Source organism: Nylanderia fulva, unplaced genomic scaffold (genome assembly GCF_048542155.1).
Source record: "Nylanderia fulva isolate GAGA-0341 unplaced genomic scaffold, ASM4854215v1 Scaffold363, whole genome shotgun sequence".
Lineage (NCBI taxonomy): Eukaryota > Metazoa > Arthropoda > Insecta > Hymenoptera > Formicidae > Nylanderia > Nylanderia fulva.
The window spans coordinates 65,596-89,563 of record NW_028190437.1 but is presented as its reverse complement, the minus strand read 5'-3'; the positions used below and the strand labels follow the sequence as shown (position 1 = coordinate 89,563).

Here is a 23,968-nt window from a genome sequence, read left to right as displayed (position 1 = left end):
GTTTCCGTTTAGCTCAATTGTCGCGTATATTTTTCCGATCGTCTTTGCTTTATGACCGGTTATTCCAACGAGGGTTATTTTATTATTGTAAATTTCGGTCTCGCCCTTCAAGTGTTTCACTTTTATCAATGAAATCGTAGCTCCCGAATCGTAAAGCATATTTACTCTTCCGCGTTTTGCTTCTCGCATAAGCAGAGTAATTATATTTAAAACTCGCTCTTTCTCTCGGCGTTCGGCGCACGTGTGTCACCTGATATTCGAGCGCGCGAGTCTTCTTAATCTTATCTCCGCGCTCTCCGTCTTCATCGCTGCTACGTTCGGACTCGGAATTTCTCTCCTGCCGGATTCTTTGATTATCTATTTTATTAATACTTCGCGGTTTTTTCGATCCTCTGGCTTGTTCCGTGGGGGCGTATTATTTTCGGTCGTCCGTTTAATTCCCAACATTCTTCGCGGTTATGTCCACGTTTTTTGCAATGGTTGCAAAATTTTCGATGGCGGATACGCGCGAGGATTTTTCCGGTTTTGGCAGAAACGTTTGATTGTGCTACGACAGTCTCGTCCGTAATGTCCGGGTTTTCCACATCTATAACATTGTCCCGTCGTTCGCTGTCCTGACCGCGTTGATTCAGGCTTATTTAGCGAGGAATTAGTTGCCCGTGACATGCTAGGTCCGATAAATCTCTCTTCCGCGCTCGCGCCGGCTATCGCTTCTTGAAGCGTCATATATCGTTGTGAGCGTACGAGTACCTTTAAGTCGCTTCGTAGCCCTAATTGAAAATTTAATAATGCTTGAGTTTGGATCGTTTGTAAGATAGTGCGTTTCTCTGAGCTCGTTTGGTTTTCTCCCTCTATCATTGAATCGTATAAATTCATAGCGAGCTGGTCGACGCGTTGCCCGAAATTTTGTGTTGTCTCATTATATTTCTGCTTTAGCGAATTAAATTTTAATTGCAAGTGGGCAGTACTTTGCTTGCATTGGTATGCGGTCTCTAGTTGTTGCTTTAATTCTTCAAACGTTGTATGTCTCGCGTTTCAAAGACTTGCATGGCTTTACCTTTTAATTTAGTAAATAGTATGCCCTGTATCAGAGACTCTTCGTCTCCGGGATGTATGTTTTGCATTGTATATGTGCATGCGTTTAGAAATTCCTGAAGGCGGTGTGTCGCGATGTACCGTCGAATTCGGGTATCATCATTCGCGCTTCTTTTAGAGACATATATTGTCGTGCAGTACCTTCCGTCGATTTCGTACGTCGCGCTCAGTCCGTCCGTAAGTCATACGAGGCTCGTAATCGGACTCCCGCTGTTCGTCTGTGTGTGTGTGTATGCCTGTGCGGCTTCTATCCTATTCATACGTGTGTTTAGTGTATGTAGCTCTGCATGTATCGCTTGTATTATATTAAGCATTTGTGAAGTTTCTCCGGGCGCTACGACGGAGGGTTGTTGTGACGTGACGTCTAAATTCTGTCCCATTTGTGCAAGGGTTTGTCGGAGTATGCTTATTTCGGCATCTATCGCGGTTGGCGGAATAGTTGCGTTCGCGTTTGTATTTTCTGCCATATTTATTTCGCTATAAATTTCTTCGGGATCGAATATTTCGCTGTCGTATGACGTTAATGAAAATTCTCTTCGCGAAGATACTCTACTCGGAGTTCGGCTGATATACGGTCGCAATCGACGCGGTTCGTTTTGAGTTACTTGAACGGAGTCGCTTGGATTTTTTGCGAATATACTCGCATCAAAACTAGTAAACGGAAATTCTCGTTCGTTTATTACGTTCGGAGGTAACTCGGTATTATTTTCGTTTGTCAAGTCGCTGTCTAAATTCTACGAACGCTTTCGAGATTTTGCGCAGTTAAAGGCAATACTCGCGTCGTTAACCGTACAGGTGTACTATGCAACCACGATTGGTTTTTAATCGCTTGTCGGGGTGTTTCGTCACCTTCCGACATTCACGCTATCAAATAAATTCGGACTTACAGTATTACGGCTCGCATCGTTACGCTCTATACGGGTCGGCTGCTGCTGCTGCAACTCGATCGCTCGTGGGCTGATAACGGCGGCTCCGTGTTGGTGATAGATACGGCGGGTCGTCGCTCGTGTTGATGCGCTGCCCGTGAGGTTGTCGTAGGTCGGCGTTGTCCTTGGACGTCGGCGATCCTTTCGATTCTCTGCTGTTTATCACTCGTTGCACTGTTTATGTTGTCTGCTCTCTCGTTCTCTCCTAGTCGTGGCTTCTGCTTATTTCCGTCAGAGTTACTGACGTGCCCGTCTAACACTTGTTATAATTGTATGTGTTTTACAGGTCTTCGCCGCTGTGAAGATTTTAGAGACGACGTCGGCCCTGCGGCTGAGATCCCACCGCTGCCACCAAATTGTTGTGCCTCCGGGAAGGCACGGAAAATTTTGGGGTCTCAGTCGACTGAAGGATGAGGATCCTAGGATCGGCGGGCGTCTCCACTTTGATTAACTTCGCTTGTGTATTTGAATAAATCTTTTATTTCGCTTATTTCTTGAGTTGGATTAATTATGTATAATCCCACCTGGGTGATTAGTTAGGTGTGCTCGCTCTCGATAATCGGATTACAGGTGATAGTTATATTCTGCGGCTTGTCTTCGACTCCTAGTTAGGTTCTAGTTAGCGACTCGACCTTTTGGATTTTCGTTAGCGACTGCCTTCGTCGCCTCGCTTTCCGTTCGCGGTGGTCTCCTGCCCTTTTCTACATCTTTCGGGGGAAGATGTAGAGAAGCTCTTTCATTGGCTAATTTTTATTCACACACTTTTTATCTAGGTGCAAGCGAAGCAGGTTGATTCTTTGCTTGCGGTCCGCGGGTTTCGGCGTAACGCTTATGTTTCATCGCGTTTGCGTCTTTTCGTGATAAGCGCTTCGCGAGAGCGTGAGAACGTTTCTCAAATGATTATATAATAGCTGACTTACTAATTTATTATTAAAACTATGTTAATATAATATAATATAATATAGTTATAGTCATTCGGACTATAACAAAGTTGTCGGAGGATTTCCTTGGCTTCCTGGAGGGTAGAAGCTCCAGACAGGATGTCGTCCATGTAAACGTCGGAGCGGAGGACCGCGGCTCCCTCAGGATGACGATCGCCTTCGTCCACGGCGAGCTGGTGCAGCGTGCGGATGGCCAAATATGGAGCGCAGGCTAAGCCGTAAGTTACTGTAGTCAGCCAATATTCCTTGATCTCGGTCTCTGAATCCTTCCTCCATAATATCCTTTGCACACTGTAAAATAATTCAGTAAATTTACACAAATAATAGATGTAAAAATTACATGACTAGTCTGGTAAATATAAAAAATCATGTAATTTTACAGAAATTATGTAATTCCACAAAAATTATGTATATTTGTCTTTTATTGTGTAAATATATCTTGTTTTACATGGAAACTTACAAAATAATGTAATATTTTAAATATTTTATGTAATTATCGAAATTTTTGTAATATTATGAAATACAACCGTAATATTCTAAATCGTGTGGTATATCCGTATGCCATGCGCGCTATATTACGCGATCATAGGTGGAAGTTGGGAGCGCTGTTGTCGCATTTCCCGCTTTTTGGCAATCACGTCGCGACATGTTACTGTTCTTATTAACTGATCAACAGTGATGCGTATATCAAGTACGTCTTACAAGTGTATATTACGAGTGCGTATTAGAGTGTCTCTCCGCACAAGAAAAGGAAAAGATCCATTTTTGTCTACTTGCCTTCTACGTTTCAACTTTCTACAAGAAAGGTAACTATAATATTTTATTAATTTTCTTCGAAACACGTACAATAGGTTAATCAGCAAAGGGAAAAATAGTAGGTCTTTTGTACATAGACTTTAATAGTGAAATTATTTAATATATTTATATTTATATTAAATTTAAGTCTTTTATGTATATACTCGCGATTCCTTGTTTGATATTCATTCATTTCGCGCACAAATATTGTGAAAAAATGTTTCATATGGCATGTGAAAAAATATTTTATATGGCATGTGCTAAATTCTTACACAGTATATATACATGGCTATAGAAACAAAAAATGTAATCTAAAAATATTACATACTAGTATAATTTTTATCTAGTCGCAATCGCGTTAATTCCATCGCATTGTTTAGATCAGCTATTTTTTGTACAATTAACGTAACCTAAAATCATAGTGTTTTGTTTATTAATAGTTCGACCTGACTTGTCGATAAAAAATTGTTTCTGTACACGTTTCGGCCTTAGGGTACGGGCCCTTCTCAAGTGTTATTAGGTATATCCTAAAATATTATATGTATATAATTAATGATATATATTTATGATGTTATATATAGGTGCGCATGTGAACGTGATACGTTGCAATATCATTTCTACAAGACTGAAGGAAAAAAATAATCTGTATTATATTATTATTGTTCAAAAGTTTTAATTTAAAAAAAAGGTAAGCTCGATAGTTTTTTTATTTAATTATTTTGAGATCTATATTGCAAAAGTTGCAAAAAATTCATCGATTTTTTTTTATTAAATTTTGACACTAAATATGACAAATATTATTATAATACACACACACACACAATATCAACTCATATATAAAACATTTTATGTGCATATGCTTTTATATTTTTATATTCAATGTTTTGTAATTAGTTAAATTTAATATAATTGTAAATGTATTATTTTTTCGTAACTAAAACATATAACTAAATCATTAATAATTTATACAAAAAAATTGAATAATTTTTAGATATCTTGAATATAATTCAATACAAAATAATGACTATATAAGAGAGAATATAAAAACACAACACATATAATTATTTTCTGAGTTAATGAACATATACTATATATAAAATATTTATATTTGATAGTTTTATTTTCGTTTTTAATAATTCTATGTATTAAATGTTACAGTGTTATTACTTTTGGAATATATCTAAAATTTCCTTCATAAATCCAATTTTTTCCTTCCTTTCATATACAATTTTTTGATTAATAATGTTCAAATGTTTAATGTGCAACTGTGTATTTTCATCTATACTTTTGTACAATAAGCACCAAATTCTTCATAAAGACATGCCGTATTTAAAAATAATTTGTCTGTTCAAAAATTGTAGGCAACAATTTAATAAATATCTCAATTTTAAGAAACATATTTTTAGACAGCATTCAACAGATAAAAAACAAACATGCATAACTTATTGTTGTAAAGAAAGAAATTGCAATGCTCATTTTAACGATAGATTAAATTTTAATAAACATTTATATAAACATATAAGACAAAGTAAAATTGGGATTTATTGCGGATATCCAGCTTGTTCTACTAATAAAATTTTCAAAACAGTCAGCACTTATACAGTACACATATGTAGACATCATCCAAGTGATAATTTTGATAAGCAATTTGTTACTAATAAAGAATTGATAAATTTTGATACCAATAATTTTGATACCAGTAATTTTGATACCAGTAATAATGACAATCTTTTTTTGCAAAAGGAAAGTTTAAATCAATTTTTGTGTGATGTGAACAATAATGAAAAAGCTATAGCACAATTATATTTAAATTTGACTACAAAATATTTCCTAACAGAATTTGCTCTACAAGCTGTAATAGATGGTATGTCATCTATATTTACACTTATTCAAGAACACTTTATTACAACTTTAAATGAAAGCGATCTTAAAGACGATATAAAAGAAAAAATTAAAGATATTTTTTAACGTAGTTATTTTTTCTTTTTAAATGTTCATAATCCTATAAATGGTTGTCTTCGAAATACACATTCGAGGAAAACATATTTTAAACAAAATTTTCAATGTCGATAAATATCCACAAATTTTCAAAGATATGGATGAGGATAACAGATGTTTTGGAGACGGATCTCATTCAATATATTTAAAACTTCGAGACCGAAATTCTTATTTAAATAGACCACATATGAAAAGATGTCTAAGTCAAAGTTTAAATATACCTCTAAAAAAACAAAAAAAAGTATTATCTGCTAAAGCTGGATGTAATAATTGGCAGCCAGAAAAATATATTGACACAGAAACAGAAGAGACAATAGAGGACAAGGCTAAATTTCTACGTCAAATAGTTCACGATGATTCATCAAGCGATCCTAAGATTCAACATAAAATTAATTTGTATCTTGAAGCTACATATCCGGCGCAAAGATTGTTTCTTAATGATGTCTATAAAACACCTACTATTGAAGATGTTAAAACTACATGGCCAATTCTTTTAAAAAAAAAATATATGTTTTGGCATTACGAGCAATTAATGGGACATTCAGTAGATCTTCTAAAGCAAGAAATCTTAAAAAAACAAGACAAAATACTTATTTATGGACAGCATAAAAAATATAAAGATATCATTAATTCAAATAATCCTCGAAGACGCCTACGAAATCGTCAGGATCAACCTGGCTCGCGCGTTCCAACACCAGCAGCGAAATTACGACTTGCGCAGGCGTGACTGGCGTCCAAAAATTGGGGACCGGGTGTGGAAGAAGGAACACCCGCTATCGAACAAAGAGCGGGGCTTTAATGCCAAGCTGGCACCAAGATTTGGTGGCCCGATGACGGTTGGCCGCATCATCTCCCCCGTCATCATGGACCTGAAGGACGACCGAGGTCGGTGGCACCGACATGTCCACGTCCGAGATTTGAAGCCAGCCTCAGAACCGCCGCCCGCGGACGAACCGTAGGAGGGCACTCCTCATGGCCCGCGCTCTTCCGCTACCCGTTCGCGATTTCCCGACCGAGCACCGAGAGCGGCACTCTTCATGGTCCGCGCTTTCTTTTCGCGTGGCTGTCCGGCCGAACACCGAGAGCGGCACTCGTCAGGGTCCGCGCTTTTTCGCTACACGTTCGCAAGCTCCCGACCGAGCACCGAGAGCGGCACTCGTCAGAGTCCGCGCTTTTTTGCTACACGTTCGTGATTTCCCGACCGAGCCCCGAGAGCGGCACTCTTCATGGTCCGCGCTTTTTTTTCGTGTGGCTGTCCGGCCGAACACCGAGAGCGGCACTCTCCACGGTCCGCGCTATACTCCGGAGAGGTATAAAAGACGGGCGCTCTCAGCCCTGAGTCTATCCTCGCCACGATGGGAAGCCCAAAAGCTGACCAGTCTCAAGGAGACCAACCGTCCGTTTCCGGACGAAACAATCCGTCCGTTTCCGGACGAAACAACCCGTCCGTCTCCGGACGAACCAACCGGCCGGTGCCTCGGGTGGGGACCTACATCCAACGGTCCGACGTGGAACAACGGAGCCGGAAAATGGCGTTTCTCGCAGCACCTCCGCCACCCCCGAGCCACCGTCGACGACCACGGGTCCTCTCGGACTCGCCAGCCTGCGCCGTCATCACCATCGCCGCCGCCACCAAGCCTACAACGACACCGACCGACGCACGTCGCCCAGCCCGACCACCATCACGACCGACACATCAATCAGACGCCGTGTGCCGATCGACCACGCGTCCACCGGCACCCTCCACCGCCGTGCCGCCGACCATCGCGCAACGACCGGCGCCCCCTACAGCGGTGGGCCAACCGCACCCCGTGCAGGTTACCCTGGGGAACGGACGAACGGTCGACGTTCCGTTTTACGCCGCCACCATCTCGCGGCGATATAAAGTGCGCACCCCGGACGGCCGCTGGATCATCCGATTCAATCGGCGTGGTCAGCCACGGATGATCCGCCGACTACCTCACCCCCCGTAAAAAGGGAGGGTGATGTGACGACCCGTTTTGTCGTCACTAGAAGCCGCGCAAGCACGAGGCCGACCGTCCGCCCGCGCTCATATAAACGGCCCCTGTCGGGGCCACCACACATCGAACACGTGGGAATTTGCCTTTTCGCCCCACCCGACCGGACCGCCCCACTCCAAGTTAGTTGGAGGGGGCTGACCGACGGGTATATAAAGCGGCGCAGCCGAGACTTCGACACCAGTCCCGTCCTGGTCTCTTGAGCGTACTCAAGGACCACTCCTCACCTCCGAACATCACCCCGGCCGACGAGCGTTCTCGTCGGGTAGGCCGAGCGTCCTCGGTCACCGGATCCTCTCCGAACAGCACCCCGGTCGACGAGCGTTCTCGTCGGGCAGGCCGAGCATTCTCGGTCTCCGGATCCTCTCCGAACATCACCCCGGCCGACGAGCGTTCTCGTCGGGTAGGCCGAGCGTCCTCGGTCACCGGATCCTCTCCGAACAGCACCCCGGTCGACGAGCGTTCTCGTCGGGCAGGCCGAGCATTCTCGGTCTCCGGATCCTCGCCGAACATCACCCCGGCCGACGAGCGTTCTCGTCGGGCAGGCCGAGCGTCCTCGGTCACCGGATCCTCTCTGAACAGCACCCCGGTCGACGAGCGTTCTCGTCGGGCAGGCCGAGCGTCCTCGGTCACCGGATCCTCTCCGAACAACACCCCGGTCGACGAGCGTTCTCGTCGGGCAGGCCGAGCATTCTCGGTCTCCGGATCCTCTCCGAACATCACCCCGGTCGACGAGCGTTCTCGTCGGGTAGGCCGAGCGTCCTCGGTCACCGGATCCTCTCCGAACAGCACCCCGGTCGACGAGCGTTCTCGTCGGGCAGGCCGAGCATTCTCGGTCTCCGGATCCTCTCCGAACATCGCCCCGGTCGACGAGCGTTCTCGTCGGGCAGGCCGAGCGTCCTCGGGCACCGGATCCACTCCAAACATCACCCCGGCCGACGAGCGTTCTCGTCGGGAAGGCCGAGTTTCCTCGGTCACCGGATCCTCCGAGAGCCACCGACATCTTGCGGAGCTCGCCCTTCTCAGGGCGCCCGAATCCAAGGCGGTTTACGGAGCTCGCCCTTTTTAGGGCGCTCGTATCCACGCCGCGTTGGGTAAATTTCGTCCGCCACGCTACTATCTTAGTTATAAGTCGTGTCCGCGTCCGTATGATTTGGTCGCGTTTCGTCCGTCGCGTTATTATTTGTAAACCTTTAGTTATAAGTCGTGCCCGCGTCCGTATGATTTGGTCGCGTTTCGTCCGTCGCGTTATCATTTGTAAACCTTAGTTATAAGACGTGTCCGCGTCCGTATGATTTGGTCGCGTTTCGTCCGTCGCGTTATTATTTGTAAACCTTTAGTTATAAGTCGTGCCCGCGTCCGTATGATTTGGTCGCGTTTCGTCCGTCGCGTTATCATTTGTAAACCTTAGTTATAAGACGTGTCCGCGTCCGTATGATTTGGTCGCGTTTCGTCCGTCGCGTTATCATTTGTAAACCTTAGTTCCAAGGCGTGTCCATGTCCGTATGACTTGGTCACGCTTCGTCCGTTGCATTCCTTGTATTCCTTAGTTATAAATCGTGTCCGCGTCCGTATAAGTTGGTCGCGGTCCGCACTTCCTGCGATTCTCCTCTGTACGCGTAGACTAGATAATAAGCCAACTCTTGCAGGGCGGCTTCAATAAACTCTGTTTTTACCAGAACGATTGGCGTGGTTATTGCGAACCTGAGTCTCCCCCCTCTTCCCGAATCCTGGCACCGACGAGCCGATCCGTGGCGTCGGGAAAGGAGCCCCGTTACACCTTAAAAATGTTGATGTCTGTATATTACATTTTCAATATGGAATATCCCAAAAATAGTACATGTACCTTAGAATTTTTACAAAAATATTTTTTAAATATTCATCCAGCTTGTGGTTCAAAATCTCATAAGGTGTCAACAAAATACAAAGTATTGTCACTTTTTAATAAATTGAGAAACATATCAGATCAAGAAAATATTGCTACAGATAACATGTAACAAACATAAAATAAAAGTAAGCATTATTCATATTAAAAAATTATGATATACGTTATTTATATTAAATATGTAATACACTTTATATCTTTATACATTTTAATACTTGTTTTATAATCTGTACTATTTTTATTTGTTTCAGATTTCTACAAAAGTAGAAATATAATCTATTATCACTATATTCTATATTCTATGTGAAAGTCTATAAAAAGCTTCATATGAAGATCAAAATAAAAACCACTTGAAAACACGCTACATATATTATTTTGCAATGAGAATCTCTTGGTGATTATACTAATAATTCGATGACTTCGAAGAAACAATGATTTTGGTTATAAAGTATATAACAATATCTATATTACAATATTTTTTACTGTTGTAAAATTATAATGTGAGTTTATTTTTTTTATATTTTTAAATATAATTTATTAATATATTTTTGTTTTGTAATCTCAAATATAAAGAATTTATTTTCGTTAGTTATTCTTAAATATATAATTAATATATTTATTTTTATATTACTAAATACATATAATTAATGGGTTTATTTTTTATGCTAAATATAAAGTTTTTAAATTGTCTTTATTTTGGTATTACTAAAAAAAATTCTTTATATGGTTACCATATATACGTTTATTTTTGCAAATGTAATATGAATTATTTGAATAAGTATCAACAAAAAGTTATTATTATTAATATTACATTAGATAATTATTATATTATATATTACAGTTTAATGAAATATGTATCTTTTATTTTTTGCTATTAACATTGTCAATAAAAATGATTGAAGGTTTTTGAAACAGGGTATTTCTTTAATCACGCGGCATATTGAGAATTATATATATATGTATATATATATATATATATTACTAACTGGTATAATCTTCCTGAATAATTGTAGTAAAAATTATATTTTAAAGTGTAATATCACAAACATGCAGAATTATATTACAAAAAGGTGTGGTAAACATAATCTCTGCAATGTGAATTTCATATTTCTATTTGTAACAATACAAACGCGTGAACTATTATTAAGTTCACATTTTGTGCATTTACACTCTGTTGTGTAAATTTAATATTTGAATGTTTAATAATACAATTGTAAAAAATATTTTTACATTACCGTTTTATAATTTTACATATATATTGTGAATTTACTTCTGCAATCAGCTCAATTACAAATGAAGAAATTAATTTTACTTCTACATTGCAAATTTACAAACGCGTGGAAATTTACAACTATTATAGTGGGTCCTATTATTACCCACTATAATAGTTGTAATTTTACACAAAATTTTTTTACAGTGCAGGCTCTGATCATCGGCATGTACCAGGATTTGCCGATACATTTTTTCAATGTCGGTAGCAAAGACGTACCGGTGCCTTCTCCGCCGTAGTAGGATGTCAGCTAGGGCGGGAAGCAGGTTGGGTCCCGTCATCAGAAATCGGTTGAGACAGTCGCCGTTGGCCAAGGAGCTCGAACCGTTGAAGACCACTCTCAACTTAGTAGAGGCACTGCTTTCGCTCAGGACCCCGTGGTGAGGAAGGTAGCAGGTTCGTTGTAGAGATCCAGTAGTCGACAGGGGAGCCGGCTTCATATGGTTGAGGTCCAAGTATTGCTTCATGAAATCCACGTACATGCTGCGGAAGGTGCTTTCTCGTTCTAGTTTTTTGCTGACGTGTTGCAGGGCCCGACTGGCGGCGCGTCGAGTGGCTGAGAGGTCAGGCAGAGGCTCGATCGTCGGCAGTCTCACCACATATCGACCGTTGGCTGTACGAGTGTGATGTCGCAGGAAGTGATCCTCGCACTCCTGGTCAGCCTTAGAAAAGAGTTGTGAAGGCCGTTGAAGCTCCTCCTGCTCCCAGAAGCGACGCACCAGGATAGAGACGTCGTCTTCAATTTGGCATTGGTGAGTGTGAACGTGATGTCCGGTAGTCGTCTCACCAACAACGCCTGACAGTATCCAGCCGAGCGTAGTTTGTTGAGCTATTGGTTCATGTCGATTTCCCTTTTTTAGGCCCTGACAGAGGATTGAACCGTAAACGTCCGCGCCAAGGAGGATGTCAACCGGATCAGCTGAGCGGTAATCAGGGTCCGCGAGTTCCAGACCCTGAAGATGAGACCAGTTTTGCTCGCCGCCGTTGTAGCCGCCGGCGTAGATGGTCAGCTTCGGCAGCACCAGAGCGTGGACGGTGATGGAAGGGCAGCCACTAAGAGACTGGAGGGTGAGTACTACTTTACCCTTTGAGACGCCTGTCTTTTTCCCGCCGACTCCATACACTGAAACCGAAGCGGAGCGCCGTGCTAGCCTCAAGCGTTAGGTGAGCCTTTCCAATACAATGGAGGATTCCGAGCCTTGGTCGACGAGGGCGCGAACTGACTGCCAGAAACCATAGCGATCGCATACGCGAACGCGCGCCGTGGCCAAAAGTACAGATACAGGCGTCGGAAACGGTCCCTTGCTGACGTGCGACGTCTTGACGGTCTCAGATGAGCGGTAGGCATCATGGAGTGAGGTATGATGCCGGTCATTGCACGCGGAGCAGTTCTTCTTGGAGGCGCAATCCTTGATTTTGTGTCGGCCGAGACAGTTTCCACACAAGTCGTTGCCTTCGACGTGCTGCTTGCGCTCTGAGGCCGTCATTTTCTTATAAGTGTCGCACAGCATCACGAAGTGGTCACCCTGGCAGGCTGAACAGCGTCCTCTGGTGTTTCCCTTGGGCTCTTTTGAGTCCTGCTTACGAGCATGGTGGGTACGAGTCGACTTCGACTGACTCCCGCCGGTTTTGTTGGGCGAGACGTCGATCTTCGTCGAGGGTAATGACTCCAGAGTGTGAAGACGTCGCTCAAGGAATCGCTCTAGCAGAGCGTATGGCGGAGGTTCGTTTGTCTCACTGATGGAGGTCTCCCACTCGCGGCGAGAGCGACTATCGAGAAGGTCAACGGCGAGGTGCACAAAGAGATCTTCAGTAATCCCTACCGGCCGGTCGATGCTCGTCAGCGAGCTGACCGTAGTCTTGATGCCATGGAATATCTTCCTAAGCTCAGCAGCGGATTCTCCCTTCATCTTTGGCAGGCTTAAAAAATTTGTTAAATAAGAGCGAGTTAGTAAGCGCTTATTTTCATAGTAGTCGCTTAGAGTTTGCCAGGCTCGTTCGTAATTAGTTTCGGTAGAACTGAGGTCTCTGATGAGAAGATCTGCTTCGCCCTTGACACAGCTCTTCAAGTAGTGCATTTTTTCTACAGGCTTCGTCGTCTTATCCTGGCCGATGAGGGAAACGAAGAGGTCTCGGAAGGCCGGCCAATCCTCGTATCTTCCCGTAAAGGTCGGCAGCTGGATTCGAGGTAGCGTGGTGCGAGGCGCCGATGTTGATGTCTCTGAAGTAGCAGAAGCAGCGGCGCGTTCCTTTTTCTGGAGAGTACGCCGCAACTCCAACATCAGGCCCTTGTTCACTAGATAAGACTCCTCGCCGAGTGAAGGTATGTCTTGTTTAGCATAGGCGTCATGTTTTAGTTCGTCTACACGCTCAGCCAAGATATCATTCATCGCATCGAACTTCTCCCACAGTTTGTCGAGATTCAGAAGCCGGGCTTCCACCGCGCCGAGTGTGATGTTGGCCTCGCCGAGCTTCCGAAGGTTATCGTATGCGCGCGAGATCTTGCCATATAGCGCGGTGGCGTTGGTAATTATAGTTGTCGTGTCTGCCATCTCTGACACTGTCTTACTTTCAGATGCACTGGTCACCTACACTGATAAACTCTACGCTTACGTGGCACCGGATTCACAGGAGGTTCTGGAGGATCCGGCTCGAAGGACCAAAATAATGTGCGCGACAGAAGGCAGGATAGGGAGTTCGGAAGCGAGAAGACAGCGAAACACTGCACTCGACACACACGTATTGTTTAATATAAACTATATTTAAGACTAAGACAAAGAAAAATACAAGTATTGAAACCGCACAGAATTTACAAAAAGATAACTGATTAGAATAAACCAAAAGAAATAGCCGAGTCGATAATTAATAACTAAATGTTCCGCAAGCAACGGTAATTAAACGTGATAAAACGAAAAAGACAAGCGATCCTTTTCTTACAGTAGAAGCACACTCTTGACGCGACGAGCAATCGGAAAAGAGCGCCGCGATCACGAGAGAGGAGGTTTTTATAGGCCCGTGTTTCTAGAATAGTCGAGAATAATTCTCTTTATTCTATCGTTCGGCTGAGGTCGAAAGAGCGTCTAGTGTAATTATTTACTTTCAGAAAAATAGTCGTTTTGTTGTTATCGGGACTAAATTGTATCTCCTCTCGCGCGACTGCGGTGTTTACCATTATCGGTGATTTGACGTAAGCGCTTCCTTTTCGCAGGCGCGGGGTATACGTATACCTGTGCGGCCGAGGGCTATTTGAAAGAATATTAATAAAAAATGATGCATGATGCATGTTGCATGTCACGATTGCATGAGTTTTAATGCAATAATGTTTTTAAGCCTTTTCAGTTTGCGTTTAGCCGTTCGATTTTCGAACACTCATCAATGCGCGTAGACTAGATGTTAATCAAATATTTACACTATGTACATATTCGTCAAAATCGATTATTAACTAAAATGAACTGAACTTTATTATGAAAGGTTGGCACGATGTGATTTTACCGATGTGGGCATGTCGGATGACTTATTTGTTTAAGTCGCTTAGTAATAAAAGCATTATCTGATCGAGAGGCGGTGTCATGCAGCGAGCGGCGAGCAATGTAGCGGCGCCGAAAAGTAAGATGATACTTTTGATACTAAGCGACAGCCAAATACAAAAGGAAAGAAGTGTTTTGATTGGTTTAAACTCGTGACGCGCGGCCTGACGCGCTCAGTGGAAATTCAGCCGCACTCTCATACAAAAAGCGCCATGCTTACTTTCGCGCGACATTGCATGGAAACATTAAGGTCGTTCTACATTAGTTGCAAATGGAGTCGCAAAGTTGCAAATCGCAAAAAATTAACCAATCACAATTGAAATTTAAGAAAATAATCGACTATGGTTGGCTAATTTTTTGCGATTTGCGACTCCATTTGCAACTAATGTAGAACGACCTTAATGTCACATGTTGCATTCGTTATTCTCGCTTTCATATAGAAAGTATCGTTCTTTCTTTTGCTCGTTAAACATAAATAATATACAAGGGCCCGTATTCATAGTCTGTTCTTATATTTAAGATCGTCTTAAGACATCGTTCAACCAATCAAGAGATGCTATGCGGCCATTTGATTGGTTGAACGAGGTCTTAAGACGATCTTAAATATAAGAACGACTATGAATACCGCCTTATGAATACGGGCCAATAAAGCGGGGAGCACAAACTTTTGCATAGACGCATAAGCGTAAGCATATAGCGGGGAGCACACACTTTGCATAAGCGTAAGCATAAGAATCTTGATTGGTCTATAAACGTATGCATAAGAAATTGAACCAATCGAATTTCTTAAGCCGGGTCTACATTGGTCGTAGAATCGTAGATCGTAAGAAAATTGATCCAATCACAGTTGAATGTGAGGAAAATAATCGACTCTGATTGGATCAATTTTCTTACGATCTACGATTCTACGACCAATGTAGACTTAGCTTTATGCATATGCTTATGCGCTTATGCAAGAGTGTGTGCTCCCCGCTTAATACCCAGAGCACAGACTTTTACATAACGCATATGCATAAGAAATTCAACCAATCGAATTTCTTATGCTTATGCGTTATGCGTTATGCAAAAGTCTGTGCTCTGGCCTTAAGAATCTTGATTGGTCTATAAACGTATGCATAAAGGTAATATTTCATGAGCAGTGAAAAACAGCAGCAGTTTAGTAACTAACTAGTATTGTTTGGTAAATTCACAGAATTGCTGCGCTGTCCATGAAATAGGTTTCCTGCTGTTCAACAGGAATGAACTTCAAACAGCAAAAACTTGCACCAGAAATACGTCACCGAATCTAGTTACTTTCCAGAATGCTGCTGCTTTTTGTGGCGGCCCACTTGTCCAATTCCCTAGATGGGGAAATACGCAGATGGCGACAGCAATCGACATCGACGCTCACGCAGGTCGCTTCGACTCAACCTTCTTCCTATTATTATTATTCCGCCCTAATATACGAGAGATTACGCCTCGTGTGTGATATTAAGTTAGTCGCGGCTAGATTTTGTATTTTTACAATAAACTTATTGTTAGAATTAATAAAGTGGGTGGAACTATTGCTGTCTTAATCCTCAGCGTTACAAATCGCGCCCTAGAGTAATACGGGACTCAAAAGGCGTGTCGGCGAGAACGCGCACGTGGCCTGAGCGCCATAAGTGGTGACCTCGACGTGATCGCCGGTAACATTTTTTTCGCGAAGTGACTTTTAGTGGACAGAGTGACATCCAAGAGGATGCCAGTGGACCGTACGCCAGACAGGTCGAACGACACTTCTAACGTGCCGGAGACAAAGGACTTGCAAGGCCCGCTCGACAGCGGAACACCGGGCTTGCCGATCACCCCCGCGAGAGGAAGCATAGCGATCGAGGCGAATACCGTGCGGCTACCACCTTTCTGGAAAGAGAATCCGCAGCTATGGTTTGTGCAAGTGGAGGCGGCGTTTGCCATTCATCGGATTACAAGCGACGAAACCAGGTTTCGCTACGTAATATTACATTTAGACCCGGCTATTCTTTCTTTGGTCGCAGATATCGTGACGTCTCCACCGGAAGTAGATCGGTACGCGGCAATTAAAGAACGTCTCACCACCGTATTGGGCGAGACCAGCGCTTCGCGATTGCGGAAATTACTAACCGCGCATGAGTTGGGAGATAACAAGCCGTCCATCTCCCTACAGAAAATGCGTAATCTCGCGGAAGGGCAGGTGACTGACGGGGTCCTGCGCACGATATTTCTCGAGCAACTCCCCGAAAATGTTCGCGCCATTTTATCTATATCCGAAGTAGGCGACTTGAGCAGGTTAGCCAACCAGGCTGACAAAATTCTAGACATGGCAAAACCCGCCATGTTGGCCGTCCAGCCAGTTCACCGCTGAGACAGGAGTGCTCAGCAAGATGGCCACCGAGATCGCCACTCTAACCAAACAGATGGCGGCATTGAACAAGCGGATCGGAAGCCGGTCGCGTAGCAGATCACGAGGACGCAGCGGATATAAAGACCGATTGAGGAGCAAATCTCGCGGCAAAGAAGATAACAAATTTTGCTTTTATCACTGCAAATTTGGAGCCAAAGCCTATAAGTGCGAAAGCCCATGCGCGTGGAAGGACGAAAAAAAGTCGGAAAACTAAGCCCACCGCCACGATGCCAGGCGGTCGTCGGCGGGAACCCGGGGAGCGCACGCCTGAAAATTCGCGATAGAACAAACGGCACTACTTACCTGATCGATACCGGAGCGGATGTTTCCGCGATACCGCGAAATCTAACCGTGGTACGCTCCGACCTACTGATTTAAAGTTATTTGCAGCCAACAATACCGAAATATTTACATACGACAGCAGAACATTGGTATTGGATCTCGGCCTACGACGACCTTTTCGCTGGAATTTCGTGATAGCCAACGTGAGACAACCGATAATTGAAGCCGATTTTCTGGCGCACTATGGACTTTTGCCGGATCTGAAAAATCGCCGACTGGTCGACCAGCACACGACCTTGTTCACCAGCACACGCCCCAGTCACGCTGCACAGCTTTCCGTATTAACTGTGAGTAGCAGCTGTAAAATAAAAGATTTACTTAGAAAGTACATCGAGATCACGCGCCTTACGGCATTGTCGAATACAACGCATAAGGTAAAACACCACATCATGACTAGCGGCCCTCCGCTAGCAGAGCGACCGCGCAGGCTTGCGCCGGAGAAATATGCAGTAGCAAAAGAAGGAATTCGAGATGATGGTGGAGCAGGGGATCTGCCAACCATCTTCTTCACAATGGGCCAGCCCGCTACATCTAGTCAAAAAGTAAGATGGTAGTTGGAGACCGTGCGGGGATTTCCGCAGACTGAATAGTGTAACGGTCCCGGACAAGTATCCGCTTCCGCGCATCCAAGACTACGTACCATTTGGCGGGATGTAAAATATTCAGCAAAATCGATCTTATTAAAGCGTATTTCCAGATACCAGTGGCCAATGAGGATAAGCATAAGACTGCGGTAACAACTCTATTTGGGCTGTTCGAGTTCAATCGAATGCCATTTGGCTTGCGCAACGCCGCGCAAGCGTTTCAACGATTCATCGATACAGCGTTACGTGGTTTGAAATATTGCCACGCATACATAGACGACGTTTTGGTAGCATCCAAGGACGAAGAAGAGCACAAGCAGCACCTGGAAGAGATATTCAGACGCTTGAAGAAGTTTGGCTTATCGATCAACGTAGCAAAGTGCAATTTCGCGGAAGAAGATATTGAATACTTAAGATACAAAGTAACCAAAGACGGCATACAACCTCTAGAGAGGAGAGTGACCGCAATTACTGAATACAAAAAAACCGACCAATACTGTCGAGTTACGAAAATACTTGGGCATGATAAACTATTACCATAGGTTCATTAAAAATGCAGTGGAAGTTCTAGCGCCGTTCAACCGATACCTGATTGGTAAGAAGAAAAGAGACAAACAGGCTATCGACTGGTCAGCAGAGACGGAAGAGGCCTTCTATGAGAGTAAAAAGCGATTGGCAGAGACGAAACTACTGGCACACCCTTTCGAGAACGCTAAGCTAGCAATTAAAACGAACGCTTCCAGCAAGGCGATGGAAGCGGTCCTCGAACAACTTCAAGGCGAAACGTGGAGACGGTTAGGTTTTTTCTCTAAGAAATTGTCCGAAACGCAGCAAAAGTACAGTACGTACGATCGCGAACTTCGAGCCATATATTCATCATTGAAATTTTTCAGACACATGGTGGAAGGACGCGAGGTGACAATCATAACGGATCACAAACCGTTACAATACGCATTCCAGAAACCATTAGACAAAGCATCCGAGAGACAGAGGAGGCAACTGAGCTTCATTAGCGAGATCACCACGAAGATTGTGTACATCGCTGGGAAAGAGAACACGGTAGCAGATACGTTGTCACGCGTAGAAGCCATTGACATGCCGACAGTAGTAACAACGGACGAATTATACGAAGAGCAACGGAAGGATGAAGAGCTAAAGACGCTACTCGAGTCTAACACAGCGCTCACCCTTGAAGAAACTTTGTTTGGACGATGGAGACAAGACCATCTACTGCGACGTCACAGACGAAATTAAAATATACGTTCCGACATCGTTACGGAAAAAGATATTCAACGTCACGCACAGAGCTTCACACCCGAGCGGCGTACCACGAAGAGGATGATCGCGCAAAAATTCGTGTGGCCTAGCATGAGGAAGGACATCGCACGATGGCAAAGACATGCCTAGCCTGCCAGTGAGCTAAGATCCACAGGCATAATGTACGTAATCCTGAGTATATACCGATACCTAATGATCGATTCTCGCATATACACATAGATATAGTGGGACCCCTTCCTCCTTCAAGAGGGTTCCGATACTGCTTAACCATGATTGATAGATCTACAAGATGGCCAGAAAAAAAACCCCAAAACCGATTGTACCGGATACGTGGTCGACGCGTTTTTTAAAAACAGGATCTTGCAATAGGGATCCCAACAAATAAACCCCACAGGGGCCCCCTTTTTTGAGCCCGGTTTTTCCCGACCCCTATTTAAAATTAATTAAAAAGCAGGGGATTAGAACCCCCCCTACCACCGAAATAAAGGGGGGGTATCGGAGATGGAAACCGCCCCTTAAATAAACGATAAAGTGCCATGGACCAAAATTTGGGTAGATACCCCCCCCAAAATGGTTTAGGGGGGCCCTTTGGGTATCAGAAAAGGAGGACAAAAAAAACCTCAGCGGCGGGGGCTATTTATGGCACCCCCCCCTAAAATCCCCGGAGAATCTTCACCTACGAAGATCCGATGGGCCCCCCCAAAAACTTCGTGGAAAATTTGGGAGGGAAGGGTTACCCAAGACGAAACCGCGGGCCTCACAGGGCAAATAAACCCCCTTAAATTCCCAAGGCCCGGGGGGACGCTACGCAGTGTTCTTTGGGTTTTTACCCCCCGGGGGCCCCTTTTGGAATTGCCCCCCAAAGGGGGCCTTTTCGAAAAACAAAAAAAACCTTTTTTTTTCCTTTCCCAGAATCGATTTAAAAAGGGGGACGTTTTGGGGGAAATAAACACCGTAGGCAAAACCCCACCCTTTCCCCGAGAGTGAGAGGGGAAAACTATCCCCCCCCCAAAGGGGGGAGATCATCAAAATTTAGGAACTGGAGAAATTTCCCCCCCCAAAAAGAGATGGACATCCGGGGGAAAATTTCCCTTCGCATCGCTGCGATCCTAGAGGGGGAGTACTGTGGCGGCCACCCCCCAAAATTTCTCAGATGGGGAAATACGCAATGGCGAAGCGGTCGACATCGACGCCAGGGGGGGGTCCTTCGACTCAACCTTCTTCCTATTTTTTTAAATTCCGCCCAATATACAGAATTACCCTCGTGTGTGATATTAAGTTAGTCGGGGCTAGATTTTGTTTTTTGCAATAAATTATTGTTAGATTTTTAAAAAAAGTGGGGGAAAACTATTGCGGGAAAAATCCTCACTTTAAAAAATCGGCCCTAGAGTAATCGGGACTAAAAAGGGGTGCGGCGAGAACGCTCACGTGGCCGGGCGCCATTTTTTCACTGTCTGAAATTTTTCCCTTTTAAAGAAATTAAAAAAAATCTCATGCAGGTTCACATTTTTTCCGAAAATTCGAGTACGATTTCCCCCTTTCCCTAATAAAAAATTTTTAAATTTTTTAAAAAAAAAATTTTCTGATTGGATGGGGGACGTCTACGTCGAAAAGGGGAGCGTGTGCCTGCATAATTTCTTATGCATTTTTGCTTATGCACTTATGAAAAAGTGTTTTTTCTTTTTTAACTTTTTAAAAAAGGGCATAAAACGACATAACAACGCAACATCACATTAAAGCTAATTTTCGCTATATGCTTCCATGCAAGTCGAAAAAAAGTAAACATATTTCCCTTTAAACTAAAAAGGGCCCAAAAAAAAAAATTTAAAAAAATTTAGAAGGGTTTTAGTTTTTTTTTAATTCTGCTGAATTTCCCCTCCAAAACTTGAAAAAGAAAACTTAAGCGGGTTATTGGGGGGTTATTAAAAAAATTAATCGAAAAAATTTTTTTTTTTATTTTTTTCCCCCAAAAATATTCATGTAATTTTGTTGATGTACTGGGGGTTTTTCTCTCGTGCTTTTAACACCCAAAAAAAAAAACGGGTGCCCCCCAAAAAACACCTTTTGGGCACGTACGAATTCTTGCCAAACAAAAGAAATTTTATTTATTTATCTTTGGGCCCGTACTATTAGAAAAATGTATCTACCTATTACATAGCCCATACAAAAAAAAAAAAAAAAATTTACATTCTTATCCTAAATAAATCTTTTTTGTTTTTAAATTTCGAATAATTGCTTTTACAGTAAAAAAACCCCTACACCCTTTTTAAAAAATTTTGAATCTACATAATTGGGGGAAAAATATTTTTTTAAGGGGGACTTGTGTTTTTTGGGGATGTAAATTTCATACTGATACGTATATTATTGAAAAGCGTTATTTTACAGACTATAAGTAAGGATGGTATGATTTAAAAAAAAAATTTAAATTGAAAACGACTCATTAAATTTAAAAAAAAATTTTAGACAATTTTTTCACTAATTCTTAAATTACAATTTTGCTAATGACTCCCGCGTTTTTTTAACGATTTTTTTATCGCGCTTTTCAAAAGAGAACCGTTTTTTCCCGGGCTTTTTAGAGCAGAGCCGGAACGGTGCCCCACTCCTTTACCCCCCCTGTCCTGCGCCCTCGATGCACACGCAAAAGACACTGGTTTTTTCGTCCAAAAAATTTTTCCCCCCCGGCAAAAATTCCCCTTTTGCACAAAAAGGTTTTTCTCTCCGTCTACCTCGGTGGGTTTTTAAAAAACGGGTTCTATTTTTTTTTGGGCCCCCGCTAGGCCGGGGGTACCCAGGGAAGCCGGAAAAATTTTAAGATCGAAATTTTTGGGATCGGACAAGAAGGAACTACGGGTTTGGGTCGATTTTAAAAAAGAATTTTTCAAGTATAATTCTTTATTATTTTAAAACCTTTAAAGTATAAAAGTTATTGGTCCCCACGTGATTCTGGGGGCTTGAAATTTAAATTACAATATTCTGAGCTCCTGTTTAGAATTTTTAGGTTTTTAAAAGGGAAGTAAAAAAAGAAGGGGAAGTCGGGCCTGAGCTTTTCTGAGACGAAGTTACAGTGTCTCGGATGTGAGGTTCCGGTGTCCCCGTCAAAAATTAAATTTTTTTTTTGGGGTTTAAAAAGTAAAAAAAGGGTCGTATTTGACGATTTCAAAATTTTTTGGCTTTTATCTGGATATAAATTCGGATCGGAAAGAAAAGGGTTAGGGGGTTTTTTTTTTAACGTATTGACTCTAAAAAGGGAAAGGGCTCCGGAAATTGCGGGGGGGGAATAATCAATGTGCGGGAAAGGGGTTTTTTTTTAAAGGGGAATAAACTCTGGAAAGGGGGGGAAAATTTCTCGCGTGGAAAAAATTTGGACAGTAATTTAAATTTTCCCCTTTTTCCCAAAGTTCGGGGTGTCATGGAGACGTTTTTTTTTTTACGATCAATTTGATTCTTCCTCGGGGAAGGGGGGGGCCTCTAAAGGGGTTTAAAAAATTTATTGAATAATACGTTTTATAAACCCGAAAGAATTAAAAAATCAAAAGTAACGAGTATGACTACTTTTTGTCGTTTATCTACTTGTTTTGAAAATTTTTAAGGGGATAAAGGGGAATCTTTTCGAGGAAAAAAAAATCCCTTCAAACCCCCTTTAAATTTGTTTTTGCTTGTATCAATTAGAATTAATTAAAAAAAAACTGAAAAAAATTTTAAAAAAAGTGGAAAAGGGAAAGGGGGGCTATACGTGTTTAAATTTTTAAGAATATTTTAAAAATTTACTTTTTTGCATCAAAGATTAAAGTTTTTTAAAAAACGAAGTAAAATTCTTAGTAATACAAGACCTCTTCTTTGGTTTTTAAATAAATTTGTTTGGGGGTTTAAAAAGCAGAGAGGGAAAAAGCAGGGGTGGGGGAAGAAAAAAACGGGTTTTTCCCGGGAAATTTTGGTCCTTAAAACAAAGCATACGTTCATTTTCTAAAAGTGCCTCTCAGAAACGTACAAAAAAAAATTTTCCTTATGACAGGGGGATTTTTAAATTTGGGTTTGAAAAGGGGGGTTGGGGGTATACTTTTCAAATGAAAAAAATACCCCCTTAAAGATCACTGTCATTGGTGTGGTAAGTTTTCCCAAAAAATTTTGGGGAAAATGCAAGGTAAAAAAACGTAAAAGAATAGAAAATGGGGGGTTTATCCTTTCCGGGTTTTTGGGCCCCTTGTTTTTAATAGCATGCTTTTTTTCCCTTTTCAAAAAAGGCACCTAAAGGGGTTACTTGCGAATGTCCCCCTTCTAAAGGGGTATGTTTCAATGTGTACAGAGGAATAAGCGGTATTAAAATTTGCAAAAATTGGGGGGGGTACAGGGTTATACAAATTTAAAAAGCTGAAAACAAAAAAAAGTAAAGTATATTTATTATAATAGATTGAAAATACGATAGGGTTTTTAAAAAGTAAAAAAAGTTTGGAGAAAAAAATTGAATAAACCACGTTTAAAAAGCAGACGTGGCAGATGCTTTTTGTGGATCGAATAATATGGGGAATGAGAGAATATTTTGGTTTGTCTTTTTAAAAAAAAATTTTAGAGTTCAAAATTTTAATGTAAATTGAGTTTTAAAATTGGAAAATTTAAAAAATTTTTAAAGTTAAATTAAAAAATGTCCGTCGCTTTTTACATTTAGGATATGTGAATGGCTTAAAAACTACAAGGTTACCCCAAAGTCTTTGTGCCTTGTAGGGGACACTTCGTACTGGTTTTTTCCCCTTGAGTCTGAAGATCTAGGAGCCTGGGGCCCCCTTTGGGCCAAAGGGGGGCGTGCCTTTTCTTGGGGGCCCCCGTAAAAAATTTTCTGGTTGACTGCTATTATTGTTGATTGACGGGGAACCCCCTTTGCGACGAAATCACTGCCGGTCCCCCCTGGGTGCA

General features: G+C 42.5%; 3 protein-coding genes across 3 annotated transcripts; 2 read left to right on the top strand and 1 right to left on the bottom strand.

The window, feature by feature from the left end:
• Window positions 1–5,748: 5,748 nt before the first annotated feature.
• On the top strand, window positions 5,749–6,482 carry LOC146722143 (uncharacterized). Its single transcript, XM_085485386.1, has one exon. It carries the CDS (start codon window positions 5,766–5,768, stop codon window positions 6,480–6,482), a length of 717 nt encoding a protein of 238 aa, XP_085341512.1. The 5' UTR covers window positions 5,749–5,765.
• Window positions 6,483–10,822: 4,340 nt separating this feature from the next.
• Window positions 10,823–13,480, bottom strand: LOC114931580 (uncharacterized). Its single transcript, XM_029303697.2, has 3 exons — window positions 12,127–13,480; window positions 11,148–12,051; window positions 10,823–10,829 (listed from the first exon to the last, which is right to left on the bottom strand). Exons 1-3 carry the CDS (start codon window positions 13,478–13,480, stop codon window positions 10,823–10,825), a joined length of 2,265 nt encoding a protein of 754 aa, XP_029159530.2.
• Window positions 13,481–16,175: 2,695 nt separating this feature from the next.
• On the top strand, window positions 16,176–16,817 carry LOC146722142 (uncharacterized). The gene has a single exon (XM_085485385.1). The coding sequence runs from the start codon at window positions 16,176–16,178 to the stop codon at window positions 16,815–16,817; it is 642 nt and encodes a 213-aa protein (XP_085341511.1).
• Window positions 16,818–23,968: the final 7,151 nt, after the last annotated feature.